Below are 21,518 nucleotides of genomic sequence, written 5' to 3'. Positions count from 1 at the left end.
TCAGAATGAGTCTTAGGAACAGACTTAGGGTGGGGTACCAAAGAGGTTCTACTATACGTCTCACTAACCTCCTTGAATTGCTCCTTTACAGCTTTAGACACAGCTGTATCAATCAGTGAACGGAGCTCTCCTTTGGTTATATTAACCCTATCATTATCATCATTTTCGAGAGAATGACTGTTCACTTCTTCCGACCTTGCCATGTAGCTTTAATTGCTACATAAAATCAAATGAAGGCGGGGTTTATACGGAAGCTTATACGGTTTTATCGTTTTAAACGATTTATTAATTATGGATTTTAATACACACTTTAGTTAATTATACAGGATAACCCTAAATCATATATAATAGCACAAAAGGCCTAGTCACATAGACAGATTTAATTAATAAACCAGGATTTTACAGAATCGAGGTATTAAGGTTCGAATCAAAGTTCATTACCTTTTCCTGACAGGGAGTTGCAGGCTACCACTGTCCTTAGTCCCAGAGGACGTTAATTATAGCCCGTGGGCACTTCATCCTTAAGGGATGATTGTATAAATAAGGGAATTTAGAATAACCCCTTTTTAATAATGACTTATGTGATTTTATCGGATCACACTTTGTCAAGCATATAACATATCAAATGTTAATAAGGGTTGAATCCTTTGAATAGGTTTTACCATTTTGGCCATGTCTGTAATGACAATTAGGCTAGGTTTTACCTTTAAGATTCTTTTAATATTAAAGCGCAGAGCAATCCTAATTTGAGATGTTAACAATGATCTGAATCTAATTGAGGAACTACCATCTTGGCCCTGTCTTAGAACGACACTGGAGCTAGGTCTTGTCCTTTTTAGATTTTGCCATTTTATCATAATGGTAGATCTTACAAAAAGGAATTATATTATTATAGAAATGGTTGCCCTAAATAGGTCTTCTAAAAATGACTTGCCCATGCAAGAGCTAATCATAAATAACAAAGGGAACAAATAAAGGAGAAATAAAACGAATTAGGATTTATCCTATGTTCTTTGTCTAGACTCAAGAATGTGTAATTGTGTAACTGAGATTAAACACAAAAGGCTAGTGTTTAATTCACTCAGCGTTGGCTCTGATACCAACCTGTCACACCCCTATTTTCCACGTGTCACCGGTGGGCCCGGTGGGGAGTATCGTGACGTAATCGATATCATCATAGTCAAACAACACAACATATGAATGCACAGTGGAAGCAAAAGATATAGATTTATTTCAACTGAATATATTGTAATGTTTAAGTATCACAAACAGTCGAAACAGATCCACAGGCGGATCAAAATAAAAAGGAAATTGTTCAAGATCACTCAGAGGTATACTTTAAACATATAAAGGTTAATTAGAGTATACTAAACTCATGGTCATATTCCGGAAGGTCCGATTCCTTACGAATTGACATACTTTTGCAGTTTGACGCTTTTAACCCTTCGCATACGAATATTGTCATAACTTTCTCATACTTTATCGAAACCTTGTGAAATTTTTATCACACATTCTTGTGAGTATAGTTAACCATTACAAAGCTTTGGGTCTGCTAAAAGATCACTCAGAGGTATACTTTAAACATGTTGACACATTTAGCCCCTGTAGTTTGTAATTCCTCACTTTCTTTCACAATTGGCTTCGTATGATCCATGATTTATTCGTTTAAGGGTATAAACATCTTGTAGGGTTATTGAAAGGCATATTTATCCATTGTTGACATTTTGAACCCTTACGTTCACATACTTTCCTTGTTTGTCAACTTTAGTCCTTCATACGTAATCTTTCACACGTTCCAAGCTTATGACACGTGTCAGTACATTATTGGACATGAATTTTTCGAGGTGTTACAATGTAATACATGTGCACCAAGAAACATACATAGAAAACTTGTACCCGGTGATTGTGATATCTCAATAAATAGTGTACACGCATGGTACAATATAGATTTCAGAGATAAAAGCAAGTGTTCATGACATTTTTGCATATGATATAGATATCTATGTGTTAAAAGGGCAAATTTTATTAGCAAAACTTCTAAAGAATGAAAGCATGTGCATATTTGGATAAGATGGAACAAATTCCATCATGGATTGATAATGGCAGAAGCATTGATATGAAGTTGATAAAATATATATGGACTAAAATAGTTGGGTCGAGTGTTGTACAACTCGAGATATTCGCCTAAAGAGGGATATAAATTTGATTAAATTAACCATGTTTTATCAACATTCTACTTTTAAAAGTTCTCTATAATCGCAGTTTACAGTGATGATGTCTAGGCATCATCGAGAGCAACTGCCGAGCTTTTAGAGGGGGAATTTTTTGAGTGACATTGGCACGGTCTATTACTCGAACTGCAGTTCGAGTATATATGTAATTATGTTTTATCAATCCCTCAAGTACATCTAGAAGATGATGTTGGGAATAGTTGAACCTTAAAGTATGTTAAAAGTTGTTAAGTCATTTGTTATAAGAAATGCTTATTATCATCTCCTACCAAAGTCGAGATTCTCATTCTAGAAGTACCATCATTAAATGATGTGTGCACTAAAATGTTTTGCTAGATATGTATGGTTATAATATATTTCACTTGAGCTTATTGTCATGATATAACCTTTGTCAAGCGAAGAGACATTGGAATAAGTTCAACAAAATATTTCAGGTATAAACGATATTTGATTATCTTTTACTAACCCATCAAAACAAGTTTGGTTAGTCTTGTAGATGCAGGAATGTAACTAAATACAGTCCTGGAAAATATGATATTTTTTTGAATGAGGCACCTAAAGTCTTGTTAGAAGATTATACAACATTGATCAACATAAAGAATTGCACAATAAGGGATCGAGCGACAAATCATTGACAACACAAGCTTTGATCAACTTTCAAGGAAGATGGACACACGTCACTTAAATGATACATGTTAAAATGAGGGGGATATTTTTTTAAGTTGCACTCTTTTCCCTTGACTAAGTTTTGTCCCATTGGGTTTTCTTAGTAAGGTTTTTAATGAGGCAACATACCTGATCTAGAAGTATCAGGGGGAACTAATGCGCATTACACGCTGCACTCTTTTTCCCTTAGCTATGGTTTTGTCCCACCGGGTTTTCCTAGTAAGGTTTTTAACGAGGTAGCATCAAGCGTATTATGTTGATAACCAAGGGGGGGTGTTATGAATATATTTATTATTAATGTGGTTATCAACACCAAAAATAGATTAGATTTCTCTCCAAGTTTTGTACACCTATATATACCACTATTGTAATCATATCTATCAATGAAATATCAGTCTCTTTCTCCCTACATCTCTTTCTCTTATGGTTTACTATTAGGTTAGTAGGTCATTGTTTCACAACAAATAAGACTACCTAAATGAATAAAGACACTAATTATAGACAATAGCCCTATGAAAGGAAAAAAATCTCACGTTAGACTACCAACTCAAGTGCATTATAAAATTAACCGTTTATCTAATATAATAATTATATAATTATTTAAGATTAATATTGTACATGAGGAAAAGTTAGCATTTGTAGTTATTTATCATGTATTATACATATATAGGGTTAGTATCGAATGAGAAGCACTAGGCTTATTGATATACACACATATGTATAGTTTAAAATTGATTATATACATATATGTATAAATTAAGATTTGACAATGCATATATATGTCTATATATAGTCAATTTTAAACTATACATATGTGTATATTACAAAAAAAAAAAGAACTTAAAGAAAGTGTGTGATTCAAAATACTTCTTAAGTTTTCTTAAATATAGTATACTTATTTTAGGATGCATACTCTATATATATCTAACTAATTATGTTTCTAGATAAGGCATAATTACTTGATGCTAAGATAGTAAGGTGTATCACCTCAAGTTTAGATATTGAGAGTTCGTATCTTGAAAGGTGTATGTATAAGGGTGGATTAGGATTAAAAGGTGTTATAAAAATAAACTAATTAGTGGATGATAAGATAAAAAAAAATCTATAAGAGTAAACCTTATAAGTTTAGTTATGAAAAATAGTATTTAATATTAAGGAATAATACATATTCATTTGTCCAACCATGAAAAATAATACTATTAATGTATTCATAGAATAACTTATTTTGAAAAGCCGCAACCCTTATCTCTAGGAAAATTTGATATTATATAGTCAAAATCACACATTTTTTTTATTTCTAAGAAAGTTGGATATTTAATTCACCATAGTCAAAATCACACATTTTTAACAAAGATTGTTTATTCTTGACACATAGTCCATCAACACAACTTGCCCACACAGTTGTCGGTTATATTGTATTATCCACATGCATTTATGACCAAATTAAAGTTTAGAAGGGCCTCATAACTCTTTTAAAAAGTCAAACCTTTTACGTGTTTTAACTTTCTCATTTTCAATACTAATTTCCCACTCCGGTATATATAAATAACAAGGGACCAAACTATACCATTCATAAGCTTCCACCAATTCAAAAACCTCTCAACTTTCTTACAATTTTCATCTTGTTTTTCAACATCTTGATTAAGTATAAATGGCAGATCTTGAAAATGAAGTTGAAGTTCCTCGCTTTTTCTTGTGCCCGATTTCACTCGAGATCATGAAAGACCCGGTTACACTCTCCACAGGAATCACCTACGATCGAGACACCATCGAAAACTGGTTATTTTCACGAAAGGACAACGTCTGTCCAGTAACCAAACAAGTCGTTGCGGATATCGACCTCACCCCAAACCACACTCTTCGCCGGTTAATCCAATCGTGGTGCACCCTCAACGCCTCATCTGGGGTCGAAAGGTACCCCACACCACGCCCTCCAATCTCCAAAACCGAAATCACCAAACTCCTAAAAGACTTAAACTCCCCTAACCATCAAATGAAGAGTTTAACAAGATTGAAATCTATCGTTTTAGAGAGCGAAAAGAACAAACGATTGACGGAATCCGTTTGTGCGGCTGATTATTTATCAACCATCATAAGTAACGTAAATAGTGGAATAACATCATCTTCACGTGATGAAGCTTTGTATATCCTTTACCACATTAAACTGTCACCGCCCGGTCTCAAAACATTAGGAAAGACCGGTGGTTTCGTTGACGCGCTGACATGCGTCATGCAAAGTGCATCAAGCTACGAGGCGCGTATTATTAGCAGAAGAAATATAAGTTAGATTTTATATTAGATTAGATAGTTAATATATTTTATGTATAATATTTATAAGTCATGACGGTTATGAAGTTTGTTTCATAACCCTCGTATATATATATCATGTAACATCATATAATTCAAGTTACCAATTCAATAAGAACATTATTTATCTTTACTCTGTATTCTCTCAATAACCAAAACCCTAGAGAAACTTCAATCAATTCCAACAAGTGGTATCAGAGCCATCACCGATCCACATCCCCTATTCACACAAAGTAATCTAATCTATAACCAGTCTCAAGAACACAGAAGATCCGCAACATGACATCAAACGGTGGAATACAAACACAGATTCCAAAACTATATGGATCAAAGTATTTCCATTGGCACATACAAATGAAAGTCTTACTAGAATCACAAGATCTATGGATCATAGTCGAAGAAGGATATAATCAACCGGCATCTGGGGCACCCGAAAGTGATCAAAACACATATAAAGAGAATATTAAGAAAGACAAGAAAGCGCTGCATATCATCTTTCAGGCGGCAAGCGATATGGTGTTTGAAAGAATTGCAGTCTGTCAAACATCCAAAGAGGCATGGAATGTTCTGCATAAAACATACAGAGGCGAACAACGAGTAAAAATGGTAAAACTTCAAACCCTAAGATGTGAATTTGATGCCTTACGCATGAAAGAAAATGAATCTATCAAAGATTTCGTAAACCGAACAACAGTCATAGTAAATCAATTACGACAAAATGAAGAAAACGTTAGTGAACAGCGAATAGTTGAAAAATTATTAAGGACCCTGACACGAAAATATGAATCGGTCGTTGTCGCTGTCGAAGAATCAAAAGATTTAAGTAACATGACTGTTGAAGAATTACTTGGTATTCTTCAATCACATGAACTACGTCTAAAACAATATGATGAAGCGCCGATGGAACAAGCATTTCAAGTGCAGAATTTTGAAAGGACTCGATAATTCAGATATGAAAATAATGGAAGAGGACGAGGCAGAGGGAGAGGAAGAATGAGCGGTCAAATTAGATGTTATAATTGTCAGAAACTAGGGCACACTGCACGTTTCTGCAATCAGAGAAAAGATGAAAACGAAAGAACGAATAATGCATTACTGCATGAAGAAGAAGGAGTGAATGACAAGAATGACGATACAATGTTCATGATATTCAATGTAGAGGAGATACCAAAGAACGACTGTTGGTATCTAGACAGTGGATGCAGTAATCACATGACAGGAGATAAAAGTCTCTTTATCACTCTGAATGAGTCCGAGAGAAGAGAAGTAAGAACTGGTGACGATAAAAAACTCGAGGTACTAGGAAGTGGAGATGTTGCCATATCAATAAAGGGAACGGAAAAAAGGGTTCCGAATGTGTTTTATGTAGAAGGACTTAAGCATAATTTGCTAAGTGTAGGACAATTAGTTCAGAAGGGATATGAGGTGAAATTTAGCAATCGAGAGTGTAGAATCAAAGACAAGACAGGGGAGACTATAGGAATAGTCAACATGACAGGAAACAAGATGTTTCCTCTGAATTTAAGTCAAGATTTGATACCTCGTGCATACAGTATGATAACTCAGGATCTATCAGCACTATGGCATCAAAGATACGGACATATAAACTTTGACACATTGCATGACATGGGAATGAATGAAGTAGTTAAAGGTTTACCGAAGATATCAAAGCAACAAAGTAAAGTATGTGAAAGTTGTATGCTAGGAAAACATGCGAGGAAATCATTCTCAAAGAATCCAACATGGCATGCAAGTAAACCACTCCAACTTGTACATTCAGACATATGCGGCCCTATGCAAATATCATCAATAAGAGGTAGTAAGTATTTTATAACCTTCATTGATGATTTTTCGAGAAAAACTTGGGTATACTTTTTAAAACTCAAGTCAGAAGCACTCTATTATTTCAAAACATTCAAAAGTCTGGTAGAGAATCAAATGGATCAAAAGATAAAATGCATAAGAACAGATAGGGGAGGAGAATACTGTGGCAGTGAATTTCAAGAGTTTCTTAGAGAAAACGGAATTCAACATCAACTCACAACAAGCTACACCCCCCAACAGAATGGGGTGGCCGAGCGTAAAAATAGAACAATCATGGAACTAGGACGAAGCATGATGAAAATGATAAACGTATCTAATAATCTATGGGCAGAGGCAGTAGCATGTGCAACTTACATACTGAATCGGACAGTAACAAAAAGGATTCCAAACATAACCCCTGAAGAATCTTGGAGTGGAAGGAAGCCAAATATAAGTCATCTTAGAATATTCGGATGCATTGCATATGCCCATGTTCCAAAACAGAGACGTACGAAGCTGGATGACAAGACAGAAAAAACAATCCTTGTTGGGTACAGTGAACAAAGTAAAGCCTATAAACTCTATAATCCAACAACAGGCAAGGTTATCATTAGCAGAGACGTTGTATTTGATGAAGGTCAAAGATGGGACGAAGTGAAGCCTGTCAAACAGGGAACATACGTTCAAGTAAATGATGTAGACTCGAATGATCATAAGGAGGAAGGACAAAACATAACAGCAGCACCAGAAGATAACAATCCATTAATCAACACAAATGATGAACAATCAGAAAATGAACCAGAAGATGGAGAATATTCATATACGTCCGAGAATGAAGAATTAAGGACTAGAAGTGTCACAGATATATACCAGGAAACACAGCAACTTACAGATGCACAAGTGAGGGATCTGTATGAAAGGAATCAAACAATAACTGAAAATTCAGTGGCCAACTTTGTTCTGTATGCTGATGCAGACCCCACTACGTATAACGAAGCATGCAAGGATGAGAAGTGGAAAGACGCAATGGACAAAGAAATGGAATCCATTATAAAAAATAAAACATGGACATTAGTGGAACCTCCAAAGAATCAAAAGCCCATCGGAGTAAAATGGATCTTTAAAACAAAGTATGATGAACATGGAAATGTGAGCAAATACAAAGCAAGATTAGTAGCGAAAGGGTATAATCAAAAGTATGGAATTGATTATCAAGAAGTATTTGCTCCTGTCGTTAGATTTGATACAGTAAGACTCGTTCTTGCATTAGCAGTTCATTTTGAGTGGCACTTGCATCAAATGGATGTCAAGACTGCCTTTCTAAATGGAAAGCTAACTGAAGATGTATACATAGAACAACCAACAGGATACGTCAAGAAGGGAGAAGAGCACAAAGTTTGTCAACTTAAAAAGGCCTTGTACGGATTAAAACAAGCCCCGAGGGCATGGTACAGCAGAATAGATGGATACTTTCTATCACAAGGATATAAAAAATGTGTTTATGAACACACATTATATTTCAAACATTCAACAAGTACAAGAATCATAATATGCCTATATGTGGATGACCTCATTATTGCAAGTGACTCATTAGATCAAATTCGCCAACTGAAAGAATCTATGGAAAAGGAGTTTGAAATGACTGACCTTGGAATATTGCACTACTTTTTGGGAATGGAAGTCAATTATAATGAAGGGAATATATCCTTATCACAACAGAAGTATGCAAGGAACCTGTTAAAAAAATTCAACATGGAAAATTGCAAACCAATATCAACACCTATGGAGTATGGGATTCGTCTAACAAAGGAGGATCCAGAAGAAGATTTCGATCAAAACATGTATAGAAGCTTGATGGGATGCTTAATGTACCTAACAAACACAAGACCGGATATAGCATTTGCTGTTAGTAAATTAAGTCGCTTTATGGAAAGACCCAAAAGAAGTCACTGGGAAGCAGGGAAAAGGGTATTAAGATACATGAAAGGAACTCTAAATCATGGTATAATATACTCGAAAGCAAGAAAAGGAAAACTCACAGGATATAGTGATAGTGACTGTGCTGGTGACACAGATGATAGCAAGAGTACATCAGGTTATATATTTCATCTAGGCTCAGGTGCAATTGCATGGCAATCAAGAAAACAAAAGGTGGTAGCCCTATCATCAACAGAGGCGGAATATATTGCCTTATCAATGGCCGGATGTCAAGCTATTTGGCTGAAGGGAATCCTAAAGGAACTGCATATACATATGGACTGTACACCTGTGATCCATTGTGACAACAGATCAACTATCTGTCTAGCAAAGGATCCTGTCTATCATGGAAAGAGCAAACACATAAGGGTAAAGTATCATTTCATTCGTGACCTGCTGAAGAATGATGAGATTGAAGTTCGTTTTTGCACAACTAAGGAGCAAGCTGCAGATATTTTTTACAAAAGCCTTACAACCCAAGGATTTCCTGCGAATCAAGACTCTTATTAATGTAGAAGAACTCTAACTTAAGGGAGGGTATTAGCAGAAGAAATATAAGTTAGATTTTATATTAGATTAGATAGTTAATATATTTTATGTATAATATTTATAAGTCATGACGGTTATGAAGTTTGTTTCATAACCCTCGTATATATATATATATCATGTAACATCATACAATTCAAGTTACCAATTCAATAAGAACATTATTTATCTTTACTCTGTATTCTCTCAATAACCAAAACCCTAGAGAAACTTCAATCAATTCCAACACGTATGTACGCGGTCATGTTACTGAAATCAATGTTTGAGGTGGCGGAGCCAATGCAAGTAACGTCATTAAACGTTGAGTTCTTTAAAGAGCTTGTAAACATATTGACGGATCAAATCTCCGAAAAAGCCACAAAAGCAACGCTTAAGTTGCTAATTAGCGTGTGTCCATGGGGACGGAACCGAATAAAAGCGGTGGAGGCTGGAATAGTTTCAGTGTTGATTGACGCGCTATTGGATTGTTCAGAAAAAAGAGTCACTGAGTTGATTAGCATGGTTTTGGTTCAGGTATGTCAGGCTGCGGATGGGAGGGCGGAGCTTTTGAAACATGGTGGTGGTTTGGCGGTTGTTTCGGGGATGGTATTTGGTGTGTCGCCGGTGGCGAGTGAGAGGGCGGTGAGGATATTGTACTCGGTGGCGATGTTTTCGGGTAGTGGGCGTGTTTTGCAAGAGATGACTGAGTTGGGGGTGGTTGAGAAGCTTGTGTTGGTGTTGCAAGTGGACTGTGGGAGAAAGATGAAGGAGAAAGCTAGGGAGATATTAAAGTTTCATTCTAGGGTTTGGAAGAAATCTCATTGTTTAAATTATGATATGATTTAGAAAGAATAGGGTAGAGTGATTGGCGCAAATTTGTAATTAATCCTGTTTGTTTTTGGGCCGCCTCGTTTTTAGGGTTTGGCGCTGTTTTTAATGATGTTCACTCTTCAAAAAAAAATAAAATAAAACGCTTTCTGAAAGAGTCAAGTACTTGTAACCTGAGGTCCCAGTCCCGAGCTACCAGATTGTAAAACTATGTCCCATATATACTAATAGTAATAAAAGATAACTTTATCATCAATATTAAGAACACTAGCTACCTATTCTTTTGTCCGTCTTAGCATGGAAGAATAATACTATTAAGGGAAAGTTACGAAATTGTTGACTGACCAAGAGGGTTTTCAATTTTGTCACTCTCCTGCGTCCTTGGAAGGACCACTGAGCTTCGGAAGAGTCCGCATGTTATGTTAATGCGTCCATGTCCCTAGAAGCTGACACGTGTCCCACATGTTTATGGGAAGAGTCGGTGGACTCTTCCGAAGTGTCGGTGACTCTTCCGAATCCGAAGGAGCGTGATACATGGACTCTTCAACATGATACGCCGACTCATCTCATACTCAGTGATCCTTCAAAAGACACAGGAAAGTAACAAAATTGAAAACTCTTTTGGTCAACCAACATTTTCGTAATTTTCACTACTAATAATGTATTCATAAAATAGTCCACTTTGAGAAGCTTCAAACCTCATTTCTTAGAACGTTGGATATTTAATTCACAAGGGTCAAAATCTCACATTTTTTTAACAAAGAAATTGTTAATTCTTGAATCGATCTTGACACACTGGCACACATTAACACCACTTGCCCATACAGTTGTCGGCTGAATTATCCCACATGCATTTATGACCAAATTAAAGGTTGCCAACTCTTTTATAAAGTCAAACCTTTTACGTGTGTTTTGACTTTCTCATTTTCAAACCCAATTTCCTCTTACAGCATATATAAATAAGAAGGGACTAATTCTTATCATATCACCAATTCAAAAGCCTCTCAACTTCCAATCCATTTTCATCTTGTTTTTCAAAACCTTGATCAAGTATTAATGGCCGATCTTGAAAATGAAGTTGAAGTTCCTCGCTTTTTCTTGTGCCCGATTTCACTCGAGATCATGAAAGACCCTGTAACGCTCTCCACAGGAATCACCTACGATCGAGACACCATCGAAAACTGGCTGTTTTCTCGAAAGAACAACGTTTGTCCCGTAACCAAACAAGTCGTTGCTGACATCGAGCCCACCCCAAACCACACGCTTCGCCGCTTAATCCAATCTTGGTGCACCCTCAACGCCTCATCCGGGGTCGAAAGGTTCCCCACACCACGCCCTCCAATCTCCAAAACTGAAATCATCAAACTCCTCAAAGACTTAAACTCCCCTAACCATCAAATGAAGAGTTTAACAAGATTGAAATCTATCGTTTTAGAGAGCGAAAAGAACAAGCGGTTGATGGAGTCGGTTGGTGCGGCTGATTATTTATCAACCATCATAAGTACCGTAAATAGTGATGAAGCTTTGTATATCCTTTACCACATTAAACTGCCACCAACCGGTCTTAAAACACTAGGAAAGACTGAAGGTTTTGTTGATGCGCTAACGCGCATCATGCAACGCGCCTCAAGCTACGAGGCGCGTGCTTACGCAGTCATGTTACTAAAATCAATGTTTGAGGTGGCTGAGCCCATGCAAGTGACGTCATTGAACGTTAACTTCTTCATGCAGCTTGTAAACATATTGGTTGATCAAATATCCGTTAAAGCTACAAAAGCAACACTGAAGTTACTCATCAGCGTGTGTCCATGGGGTCGGAACCGAACAAAAGCGGTGGAGGCTGGAGTGGTTCGTGTTTTAATCGACGCGCTATTGGATTGTTCGGAAAAAAGAGTCACTGAGTTGATTAGCATGGTGTTGGTTCAGGTCTGTCAGGCTGCGGATGGACGGGTGGAGCTATTGAAACATGGTGGTGGTTTGGCAGTTGTTTCGGGGATGGTATTTGGTGTGTCTCCGGTGGTGAGTGAGAGGGCGGTGAGGATATTGTACTCGGTAGCGATGTTTTCGGGTAGTGGGCGTGTTTTGCAAGAGATGATTGAGTTGGGGGTGGTAGAGAAGCTTGTGTTGGTGTTTTAAGTGGATTGTGGAAGAAAGATGAAGGAGAAAGCTAGGGAGATATTGAAGATTCATTCTAGGGTTTGGAAGAAATCTCATTGTGTAAATTATGATTTGATTTAGATTAAAAAAAAAACAAATTATAGATAGATGATTACAATCCTGAAAAAAAAAAAACAAAAAAAAAACTACATCAACAAGATGTTAGATTTAATTTTTTCGACCCAAATTTTTATGTTAGGGTTTCTGGTAAAGTTGTTTTAGGATATATTTCTGGGGGAGAAAAGATAGATCTCCGTTTAGGTTTTCTTTTGTTATCATATGAAAGTGATAGAGCAAAACTTTTGCATATGCACATCTATGAAAATTTGTTGCAGTGATCTTATTTGGCCTAATAATGTTTTAATCCTTAAAACTTCTTTAAATTGTTGCAATATTTTTTTCCCACGTGTTTTATCATAGTGCTTCTTTTACTTTGTTAGTCTATACTTTCTAAGGCTTTTATCCGTAATTATTTGGTACTGGTTTGACATGCTTATTATCCTTTTGGAGTTTGTAAAATATTATTATTTTAAACCAAATCAAAGAACTCCCTCAACCAAATCGTCTTCAATTCTCAGCAAGTTGGTAGTTGGTACCACCACCACCTTACACTGGGCCGACCATTAAGTGTTAAAAAATCTTAAACTGTAGCCGCCTATTTTGCCCAATTTATTATCGGTCAGGGCTATACATGGTCAAAGTTCGGTTAAAGAGGGATTCGAATCTGAGCACTCCAAGGCAGGAACCTACTAGGTAGTATACCTTCCCACCTCCATTACCACCCGGGCAACTTCATCAGATTTAACTTAAATGTTAGTATTAGAGTTGCACCGGGAGCCTTGGAGGTGGGAAGGACCGTTGGAGACAACTCCTACTAGATTCAGATTGATGATAAGAACCTACCATACTTATCATCTAAAAATGAATTTTTCTAGTAGTGTGCACCATTTACGCCATTTCCCCGACAATATTTCATCAAGTGGTCATGCTAGAGACATAAGCAGTCATGGATAACTATGAGATTAGATCCATCTAGATGCAAAACTCGTTCGTCAACAAAGACAAATCAATGCGCCAACGTGAGCCTGGTGTGGACAATGATTCCTTTGATCCTTTCCTAAAGGAGTAATGTTAATGAAATTGTTTTAGTTTGAGTTATGAAAATGTTATAAGAAGTGTTATTCTTTCAATTCATGATTAAACGTTCGGTTACTCAAGGCTGTCAAATTGTTTGAACTTGATAACTGCTACGTTTACTTAACGATTAATTGATTAAACTTCTACTTAGTTGATTATTTTTCTAAAGGGGTATAATTAGTCAAATGATTTATCGGCCATAAAAAAGCTTAGAGTAGACAAGCCCAACACTAAGACCCCAACAAGTTGAAGCCCATACATTATACTAATAATATAAAAAAGTATATAGATATACAATGCGAATTTGGGTGAATCGGTTATATCAAATTAATTTAAATTCGAATTAAAAATTCTGCTAAAATAAGGATTCTATTCAAATAAACCGAAATTTGAGTTAGGCCATCCGTAGTCATAAAGCCCTTTTGGGGGCGTTATGCGACATGTGGCATGTCACGTCACCACGAGACTTTATGGGGCGTTATGCAAGTTGGGGCCGTAGTCATAAAGCCCCTTTGTCATCATTACTAAATTATTTTAATTTTCACTTTTTAATTAATTTCTAAGTTTTATAAAATTAAAAATCATTGCATTAACTATGAATATGATGCCCGAAGATGAAGACCAACTTTATATCACCCTTCAATTCGAATTAAAAGCAATGTCTCCTTGCATAATATGGATTCCAAACATTCATGATCTATGATCTGGATGTGAATGAGTCAAATTACTTCTCCCTAGGTCTATTAGTGAACCTTCATTCCAGGGATTATGAAACTAGAAATATTCTTGTTATTGTTTCGACTCATATTCCCTAAAAAGTGGATCCTGCTCTAATAACTCCGAATAAATTAAATACGTGCATTAAGATACGAAGGCTTCTTATTCCACAACAACGAAAGCACTTTTTCACTCTTTCATATACTAGGGGATTTCACTTGGAAAAGAAAATGTTCCATACTAATGGATTCGGGTCCATAACCATGGGTTCCAATGCACGAGATCTTGTAGCACTTACCAATGAGGCACTACAAGAAAACTGGGTTTTTAGTACGCGCAAAAGCGTCCTAAAATGCTATTTATAGGACCTTTCATTTAATAGGACCAACGGTAAAAGCGTTTCATGTAAAGGGGTCGTAATAAGTCCCGGAACTAAAAAAGCGTCCTAACATCTCAAATAAGATTATGAAACCAATTTTATGGTCGCGTAATATGTCTTTGAACAACCAAAATAGTGTCCTAATAAAAACATATTAGGACACTTTTACGATGTTCTAACATGTGCTTACATACTTTTAATCTTTTGATACACTTACAAGCGTCCTTAGAAATTAATTGATAGGACCCTTATGATGTAACATTATAGCTAATTTAGTACAAAGAAAAGGGTCTTAATATACCAAATAAGATTATGAAACCAATTTTATGGTCGCATAATATGTCTATAGACAACTTAAATAGCATCCTAAAAATAACATATTAGGACATTTTTACAATGTTCTAATATGTGATTACCTACTTTTAATCTTTTGATACACATACAAGCGTCCTTAAAAATTAATTTACAGCACCCTTATGATGTAACGTTATAGCTACTTTAATATCAAGAAAATGGTCCTAATATCCCAAATAAGATTATAAAACCAATTTTATAAACAGACCATCAACATATAACATCCTAATATTTATTGTATAACATCAACTAATAAAAGAAATAAAACTTCATTATATTTCAAATAAGCATGTTCATAACAAAAACACCACCCATTGCTCTGCACTACTTGAATAATTAATTTAATAGAAAAATAAACTAAAAGCAGAAAACCATCTTAATACCGACACCTTGTGGTCCACTCAACAACTTTTCTAGCAATGTTGTCATCCACACACAGCGCTATCCACATCAAAGCATAATCAGCAGCAGCAACAAGGCACGACCTCAATGGTAAGTTCGGATCAACAAGCAGGTACAAACCCATACTGGGTGGGTTTGCAACTGTTACTTGAGCAGCGGCAGCAACAAGGCGCAACCTGAATGTTATACAAAATGTCAAAACATTGACCATTAAAGTTCAACCCAATCTATGCTTTACTAAACAACTAGTAAAATTATCAAACAATTGCACAACGATGTCAAATGGTTCGACATTAGGGGTGTAAACAAGCCCAGAGGCTCGAGAGCTACTCGTGATCAGCTCGGTTAAAAGCTCGAACGAGCCGAGCCTTAACAAGCCCGAGCTCAAGCCTGAAATAGAGCTCGTTTAGTTCTCAAGCATGAGCCCGAGCCTGAAATACTAAAGCTAAATGAGCACAAACAAAATTTTATTTTTATATATAATATAATAATAATAATAATAATAATAATAATAATAATAATAATAATAATAATAATAATAATAATAATATCAATGGTAAGGCGATCACGAGACGAGCTTTGGCTCGTTTAAGCGAGCTCCGAGCATTTAGCTCATTTAAGATTAATGTAGTATTTAGATCTGCACTAAGTAAACCGGGTACCAGGTGTGGGATTAAACCGTGTTCCTCAACTAATCACTACACAAATTAATAAAAATAACAGTTAAGTTGATATAATGTCTAAAAATCAAATAATTTATTGCCATTTAAATTCCAAGCAAAAATATGTATGGTAAAAATCAAATAACAGTTCAATTAAAAAAGTATTAATCCACATTTAGTTCAATTGAACAGCTTCAATAGCACCACGAAAACATATACCAATAAATTTAGAGGGGGCAATCTTGACCCAAAGCCTTCCAAGTGGGTCAACTTGGGTTGCTTTTAAAATTATGTGGGTTGGTTTGGGTAAGATATTTTAACTAAATGGGTCACAATGGGTCACTTGAAATTCCACCTTGTTATTTTCGGGTCAAAGCGGGTCGACAACATTAAATAAATGGGTCGATGTGGGTTAGTGTCTTAAAGAGACGAGTTTCGGGTCGGGACGAGTTTTGTACTGTTTCGAATCGAACCGTTTCGACGCGTACCGTTTCGACGCGAACCGTTTCGACCCGTACCGTTTCGAATCAAACCGTTTCAACGCGAACCGTTTCGACCCGTACCGTTTCGACCAGTACCGTTTCGAATCGAACCGCTTCGACGCGAACCGTTTCGACCCATACCATTTCGACTAGTACCGTGTCGAATTGAACCGTTTCCACGCGTACCGTACGTAATACGTATGCGTATAATACGGTTCCAATTCGCGAATTCGCTCCATCAATTCAGCGCATCATGCTATCCAATTCTGCGAATTTCCTGCATCAATTCATTGAATTTCCTTTTTCAATTCACTGAATTTCGTTCGCCATAATAGCGAATTTTTAGGGTCAATACGTACATGGGTGTTGGTAAGAAATTCTTGTTCACGTTCTTAGTTAAAATATAAAACAGAAACAGTTGATAGTTTTGTTACCAATCATGAACTTCATTACTACATATGCTGTTAGTTCTTATTATAAAGCTGCTAATCATACTGAAATAAAGCATCTAAACTAATATAATTTCCCACTGTGCTTGACACACAACTTTGTGGAAGTGATTTGACCATTTTTTATCAGCAAACTTAACTATATAAATCCAAATCAGAATCTGTTTTTCAGCTTGCAGTAGACCTAATAAGGACGCAAAATTAAAGACCAAACTCACTAGTTCACAGAAACAAAGGTGCGTCTCTCTAATACCTAGGTACGGTTATGTAATTGAGCACGTAAACAACAGATTCTTCAAACTTGAAGTAGATCAAGGAAGAAGAAACTGAAAAAAAAGTGTCTCAGTGGAGTATATAGACGGTTACTGCAAGTCCATAAAAAAATTCTGACCCGACCCGACCCGAAACCCGTTCTGACCCGGACCCGTTTCGACCCGAACCCGTTGTGACCCGAACCCGTTTTGACCCGAACCCGTTCCGACCCGAACCAAAACAACCCTTTTTTAAATTGACCCGTTTTGACCCGAACCCGTTCTGACCCGAACCCGTTTTGACCCATGATCCAACCCGACCCGACCCGTTTGCCAGGTCTACAAATGTATTAAATCATTTAGTCCACATTTAAAATGTATGCTTTATCCGAGCACCCGAGTCACACCCGCTGAAAAAAACTGATTTGAGCTTAAACGAGCTCGAACCGAGCTTAAAACTGAGCTTGTTTAGTATATGAGCCGGAGCCTAAGCCTAAAAACAAGCTTCTTTAGTAAACGAGCTTGAGATGGCTCATGAACGTATACAAGCCGACTATATATATAATTTTTAGTTAATATATTAAATGTGTTTTAATTATTAATAACTACTACTAATTACAATTTATGAAAAAAATGCCAAATTATATATAAAAGAATTTTATAAATTGATATAAGTTAAATAATAAACAAGCCGAACCAGAGCTAGAGCTGAGAGCCTGAGCTCGAGCTTTAGAAACAAAACTAGATTAAAAAGAATATGGAGATGTTAAACCTTAGATAAAATAAAAGGTTGGATATCATTGCAATAGCAGATCATCTGCATGATTAATAATGTAACCCTAATAACAAATGTTAAGCATTATCATGTATTATATTGCAGCATAGAGTGAGCAAACCTGGTAGTTCTTCAGTATTTGCAAGATTTTTTCTGTCATGTTTCTACTGAACATTCTTTTCCATTTCCTTATGTAGACCTATATTTGAATCTATACACTCAGTCATAAACTAGGGCATGGCGTTAGAGACAATTAACCACCAAAAACCACATAAATAGATAGCATCATCAAGTATAAAAATTAGAGATTTACAGCGATGAACAAAATACGAATATCAAACAAAACACATAACAATTAATTACATATTTAGAGTGACTAAGATCATACAAAAAAAGGCTATAAACCCAAAGATTTGATTATACACGAGTGGCAGTGTTATACCTGAGTGACGGGTTAAACCTAACAGGAAGGTACGACTTGAACAGTAGTGGTGACTTGTTGCTGCTACGAAAATCAGACAGAGGGGAAGAGAACAGTTATCGCAATTTGGGGAACAAAATTGATTGAAGATTAGGAAGGAGCGAGAATATCAAACGATTGGGGAGGAAAACTGATTTTGGTGAAACCTAATTTGAAATTGGGAAACTGATTTTGGGGGAAAACTAAGACCAAGGTAATGGTTAATGCCTACTAAGGGGCATTTTTCACCACATCATCATTATAATGCCCTTTTAAAAAATGTGTAATGGTTAATGCCCATTTCATTTATTACTTTCCATTATTTTTCTTCTCTTTGGGCATTATTATAGAAATGCCCCACCCTCTTCATGCCCTTATAATGCCTAAGGGGGTGGTGTTGAGGGCATTATCAAACTTTTTCATGCCCTTATAATGCTCATTACACATGGTCTAAAATGTTGGCGTCCGAAATAAATTTTAAATTTTACATTTAACAGGAAATTTTATTTGGTTTTAAATTTTGGGTGTTAAACGGGCTCTTTTCATGAGTAGGGTGTAACTGAACCGGGTCGGAGCTCGACTAGGCTCGAGCTCGGCTTGTCATGTTTTTATGAAGCACGAGCTCGGCTCGCGAATAAAACCCAAAGCTCAAGGTTGGCTTGACTCGGCTCGAGCTATTTTGAGAACAACCTCAAACAAGCCGAAAGCTAGGCTCGAGCTCATTTTAATATCGCTTAAAGGAGCCAAAGCTCGACTCGCCAGTGTTATTATCATTATTATCACATTATATATAAAAAACTAAAACTTTGTTTGGGTTCGTTTAGGACCACGAGCCTAAAAGAGCTTTGCATTTTAGGCTCGAGCTCGGGCTTCATAACCAAAACGAGCTCTATTTTAGGCTCAAGCTCGGGCTCATTTGAGCTTTTAACCGAGTGAGTCGATCACGAGTAGCTCTCGAGCCTTTGGGCTTGTTTACACCCTTATTCGCGAGTTGGCGGGTCCAACCTGATGCGAATCCGAACACAAACCCAACTTGAAAATTGTGTCTTACATATGAATCTAAACTCGATTTGAATGTGCGGTTAGACATGAACAAGACTTGTTCGACCCAAAATTTTTGTATTTAGTATTTTAAGATTAAAATTTTACGAGATAAATACAAATGTAGGCAAATGTGGAGCTGGTCTACTTGGTAGAGGAATATTCCTTTTAAAGATGAGGTCCTAAACCCAACCTATTTAGCTAAACGGGTTTACAGGTTGAACCTGAAACTGACCAAAACTCATTTAGGCTAAACCCAAACCCATGATTTTAATATTAGAGTTGTATCATGTTTATAGGTCGTGTGAGTTTTAACGAGGAGAAGAGAGAAAATTTTAAAATGAAATGTTTTACAATTTAAAGTGTCATTAAAAGCTTATTGTAAAGTGCCATTAAAAATCTATATTAATGGCATAAAAGGTAATTGCCACTAAAAGTGTTTACTAAGGAAATATGGCATACACAAAGTGACACTAAAAAACCGTGTGCCACTAAATGGACTTTTTTTTGTAGTGCCTCAATTGTAAGTTATTAGGGTTCCGGTTTAGAGAAAATAGAGTGGGAGTATTGTTCACGACTGAATATGTAAAATGAAGTTTGGGTTTCTCATTTGAATTGATTAGTGTTTGATTTAAGATTGGAGGGGACTAAGAAAATAATGAAAATTTGGGGGAAATGAATTTTGTTAAGAGGAGGGAAATCAAATTTTGGATCACTTTAGTTTGGAGGGAAATGAATTTTTTAAGAAGAGGGAAATCAAATTTTGGATCACTTTAGTTTGGAGGGAAATGAATTTTATTAAGAGGAGGGAAATCAAATTACGATTTGGCTTCGGTTCAAATTTACAGTTTTTTTATTGTTTTAGTTATTTTTTCCTGTTAAATTACGGATTTGCCCCTAGTGTAAAATTATAGTTATGCCATGGTTTTAATATTTTTTTTTTGACAAAACTATGGTAATGTTTTCTATTAATTGGTTGACTCGGTGTAATTTTTATTCGTGTCAGTCGGCTGTCTGGCACACGCTCATTTGTCCTATAAAACTGATGTTTTATGACTCAAATATAAGGTGTCCTATTACAGCGTATTATAATAACACCACAACGATTAAGCGTCCTATAAAGATTAAATTTATAATACACAAGTGTCAAGTGTCTTTTTAAGTTATATTATAATAAAACTCTAGCAAATAAGCGTCCTATAAAACTAATGTTTTATGACTCAAATATCAAGTGTCCTATTACGGTGTATTATAATAACACCACAATGATTAAGCGACCTATAAAGTTTAAAGTTATAAGACGCAATTGTCAAGTGTCCTACTAAGTTAAGTTCTAATATGACTTCAACTAGAAAAGGTTCTATAACACTGAACATTTATGACTTAACTACAACGTGTCCTATTAAGTTATGTTATAATAGGACCCCAGATGATCAAGTGTCCGAATACAATACCACATAATGGGACACTAACAATTAAATGTCTTATAAAGTACTTTATTAGGATCTACATTTTAAGTGTCCTATTAAATTATATGATAATAGAACCCCCAAAAAATCATCCATCCTATTAAATAGTTTTTTAGGACACCGGTTTAGTAGAGTATATTATAAAAGGACACCAAAAATTCATTAGTCCTATTAAATAGTTTTTTAGGACTCTCTTTTAGAAGTGCCCCACAGAAAAGGTCCTAAAAAGCCATTTTTGTTGTAGTGAGGCCATATCGATTAGTATTACACAGAAGAAATCAATTATAGATAATAATAAAATTAGATTCGCTCTTCATAGACAAATTTGGGATTTGCGATCCCAGGAAAGATCGGTCCAGGATCATGGGATCCTTTTCTATCAGATAGGAAGGGCTGTAACACAAAATGTACTTTTAAGTAATTGCCCCATAGATCCTATATCTATC

General features: G+C 36.0%; 2 protein-coding genes and 1 long non-coding RNA gene across 3 annotated transcripts; 2 read left to right on the top strand and 1 right to left on the bottom strand.

The window, feature by feature from the left end:
- Positions 1 to 4,483: 4,483 nt before the first annotated feature.
- Positions 4,484 to 10,355, top strand: LOC110887310 (E3 ubiquitin-protein ligase PUB23-like). The gene is made up of 2 exons (XM_022135021.2): positions 4,484 to 5,155; positions 9,736 to 10,355. The coding sequence occupies exons 1-2, from the start codon at positions 4,549 to 4,551 to the stop codon at positions 10,353 to 10,355; spliced, it is 1,227 nt and encodes a 408-aa protein (XP_021990713.1). The 5' UTR covers positions 4,484 to 4,548.
- Positions 10,356 to 11,312: 957 nt separating this feature from the next.
- Positions 11,313 to 12,629, top strand: LOC110891052 (E3 ubiquitin-protein ligase PUB23). Its single transcript, XM_022138713.2, has one exon. The coding sequence runs from the start codon at positions 11,394 to 11,396 to the stop codon at positions 12,471 to 12,473; it is 1,080 nt and encodes a 359-aa protein (XP_021994405.1). The 5' UTR covers positions 11,313 to 11,393; the 3' UTR covers positions 12,474 to 12,629.
- A 2,705-nt stretch (positions 12,630 to 15,334) lies between these two features.
- Positions 15,335 to 18,796, bottom strand: LOC110891051. The gene is made up of 3 exons (XR_002564972.2): positions 18,545 to 18,796; positions 18,224 to 18,301; positions 15,335 to 15,659 (listed from the first exon to the last, which is right to left on the bottom strand). It is a non-coding gene; the product is annotated as an uncharacterized LOC110891051 (long non-coding RNA).
- Between the last annotated feature and the right edge of the window lie 2,722 nt (positions 18,797 to 21,518).

Source organism: Helianthus annuus, chromosome 11 (assembly GCF_002127325.2).
Source record: "Helianthus annuus cultivar XRQ/B chromosome 11, HanXRQr2.0-SUNRISE, whole genome shotgun sequence".
Classification (NCBI taxonomy): domain Eukaryota; kingdom Viridiplantae; phylum Streptophyta; class Magnoliopsida; order Asterales; family Asteraceae; genus Helianthus; species Helianthus annuus.
Note: the sequence above shows the minus strand (reverse complement) of the source record. Positions and strands in the feature narration are given on the sequence as shown.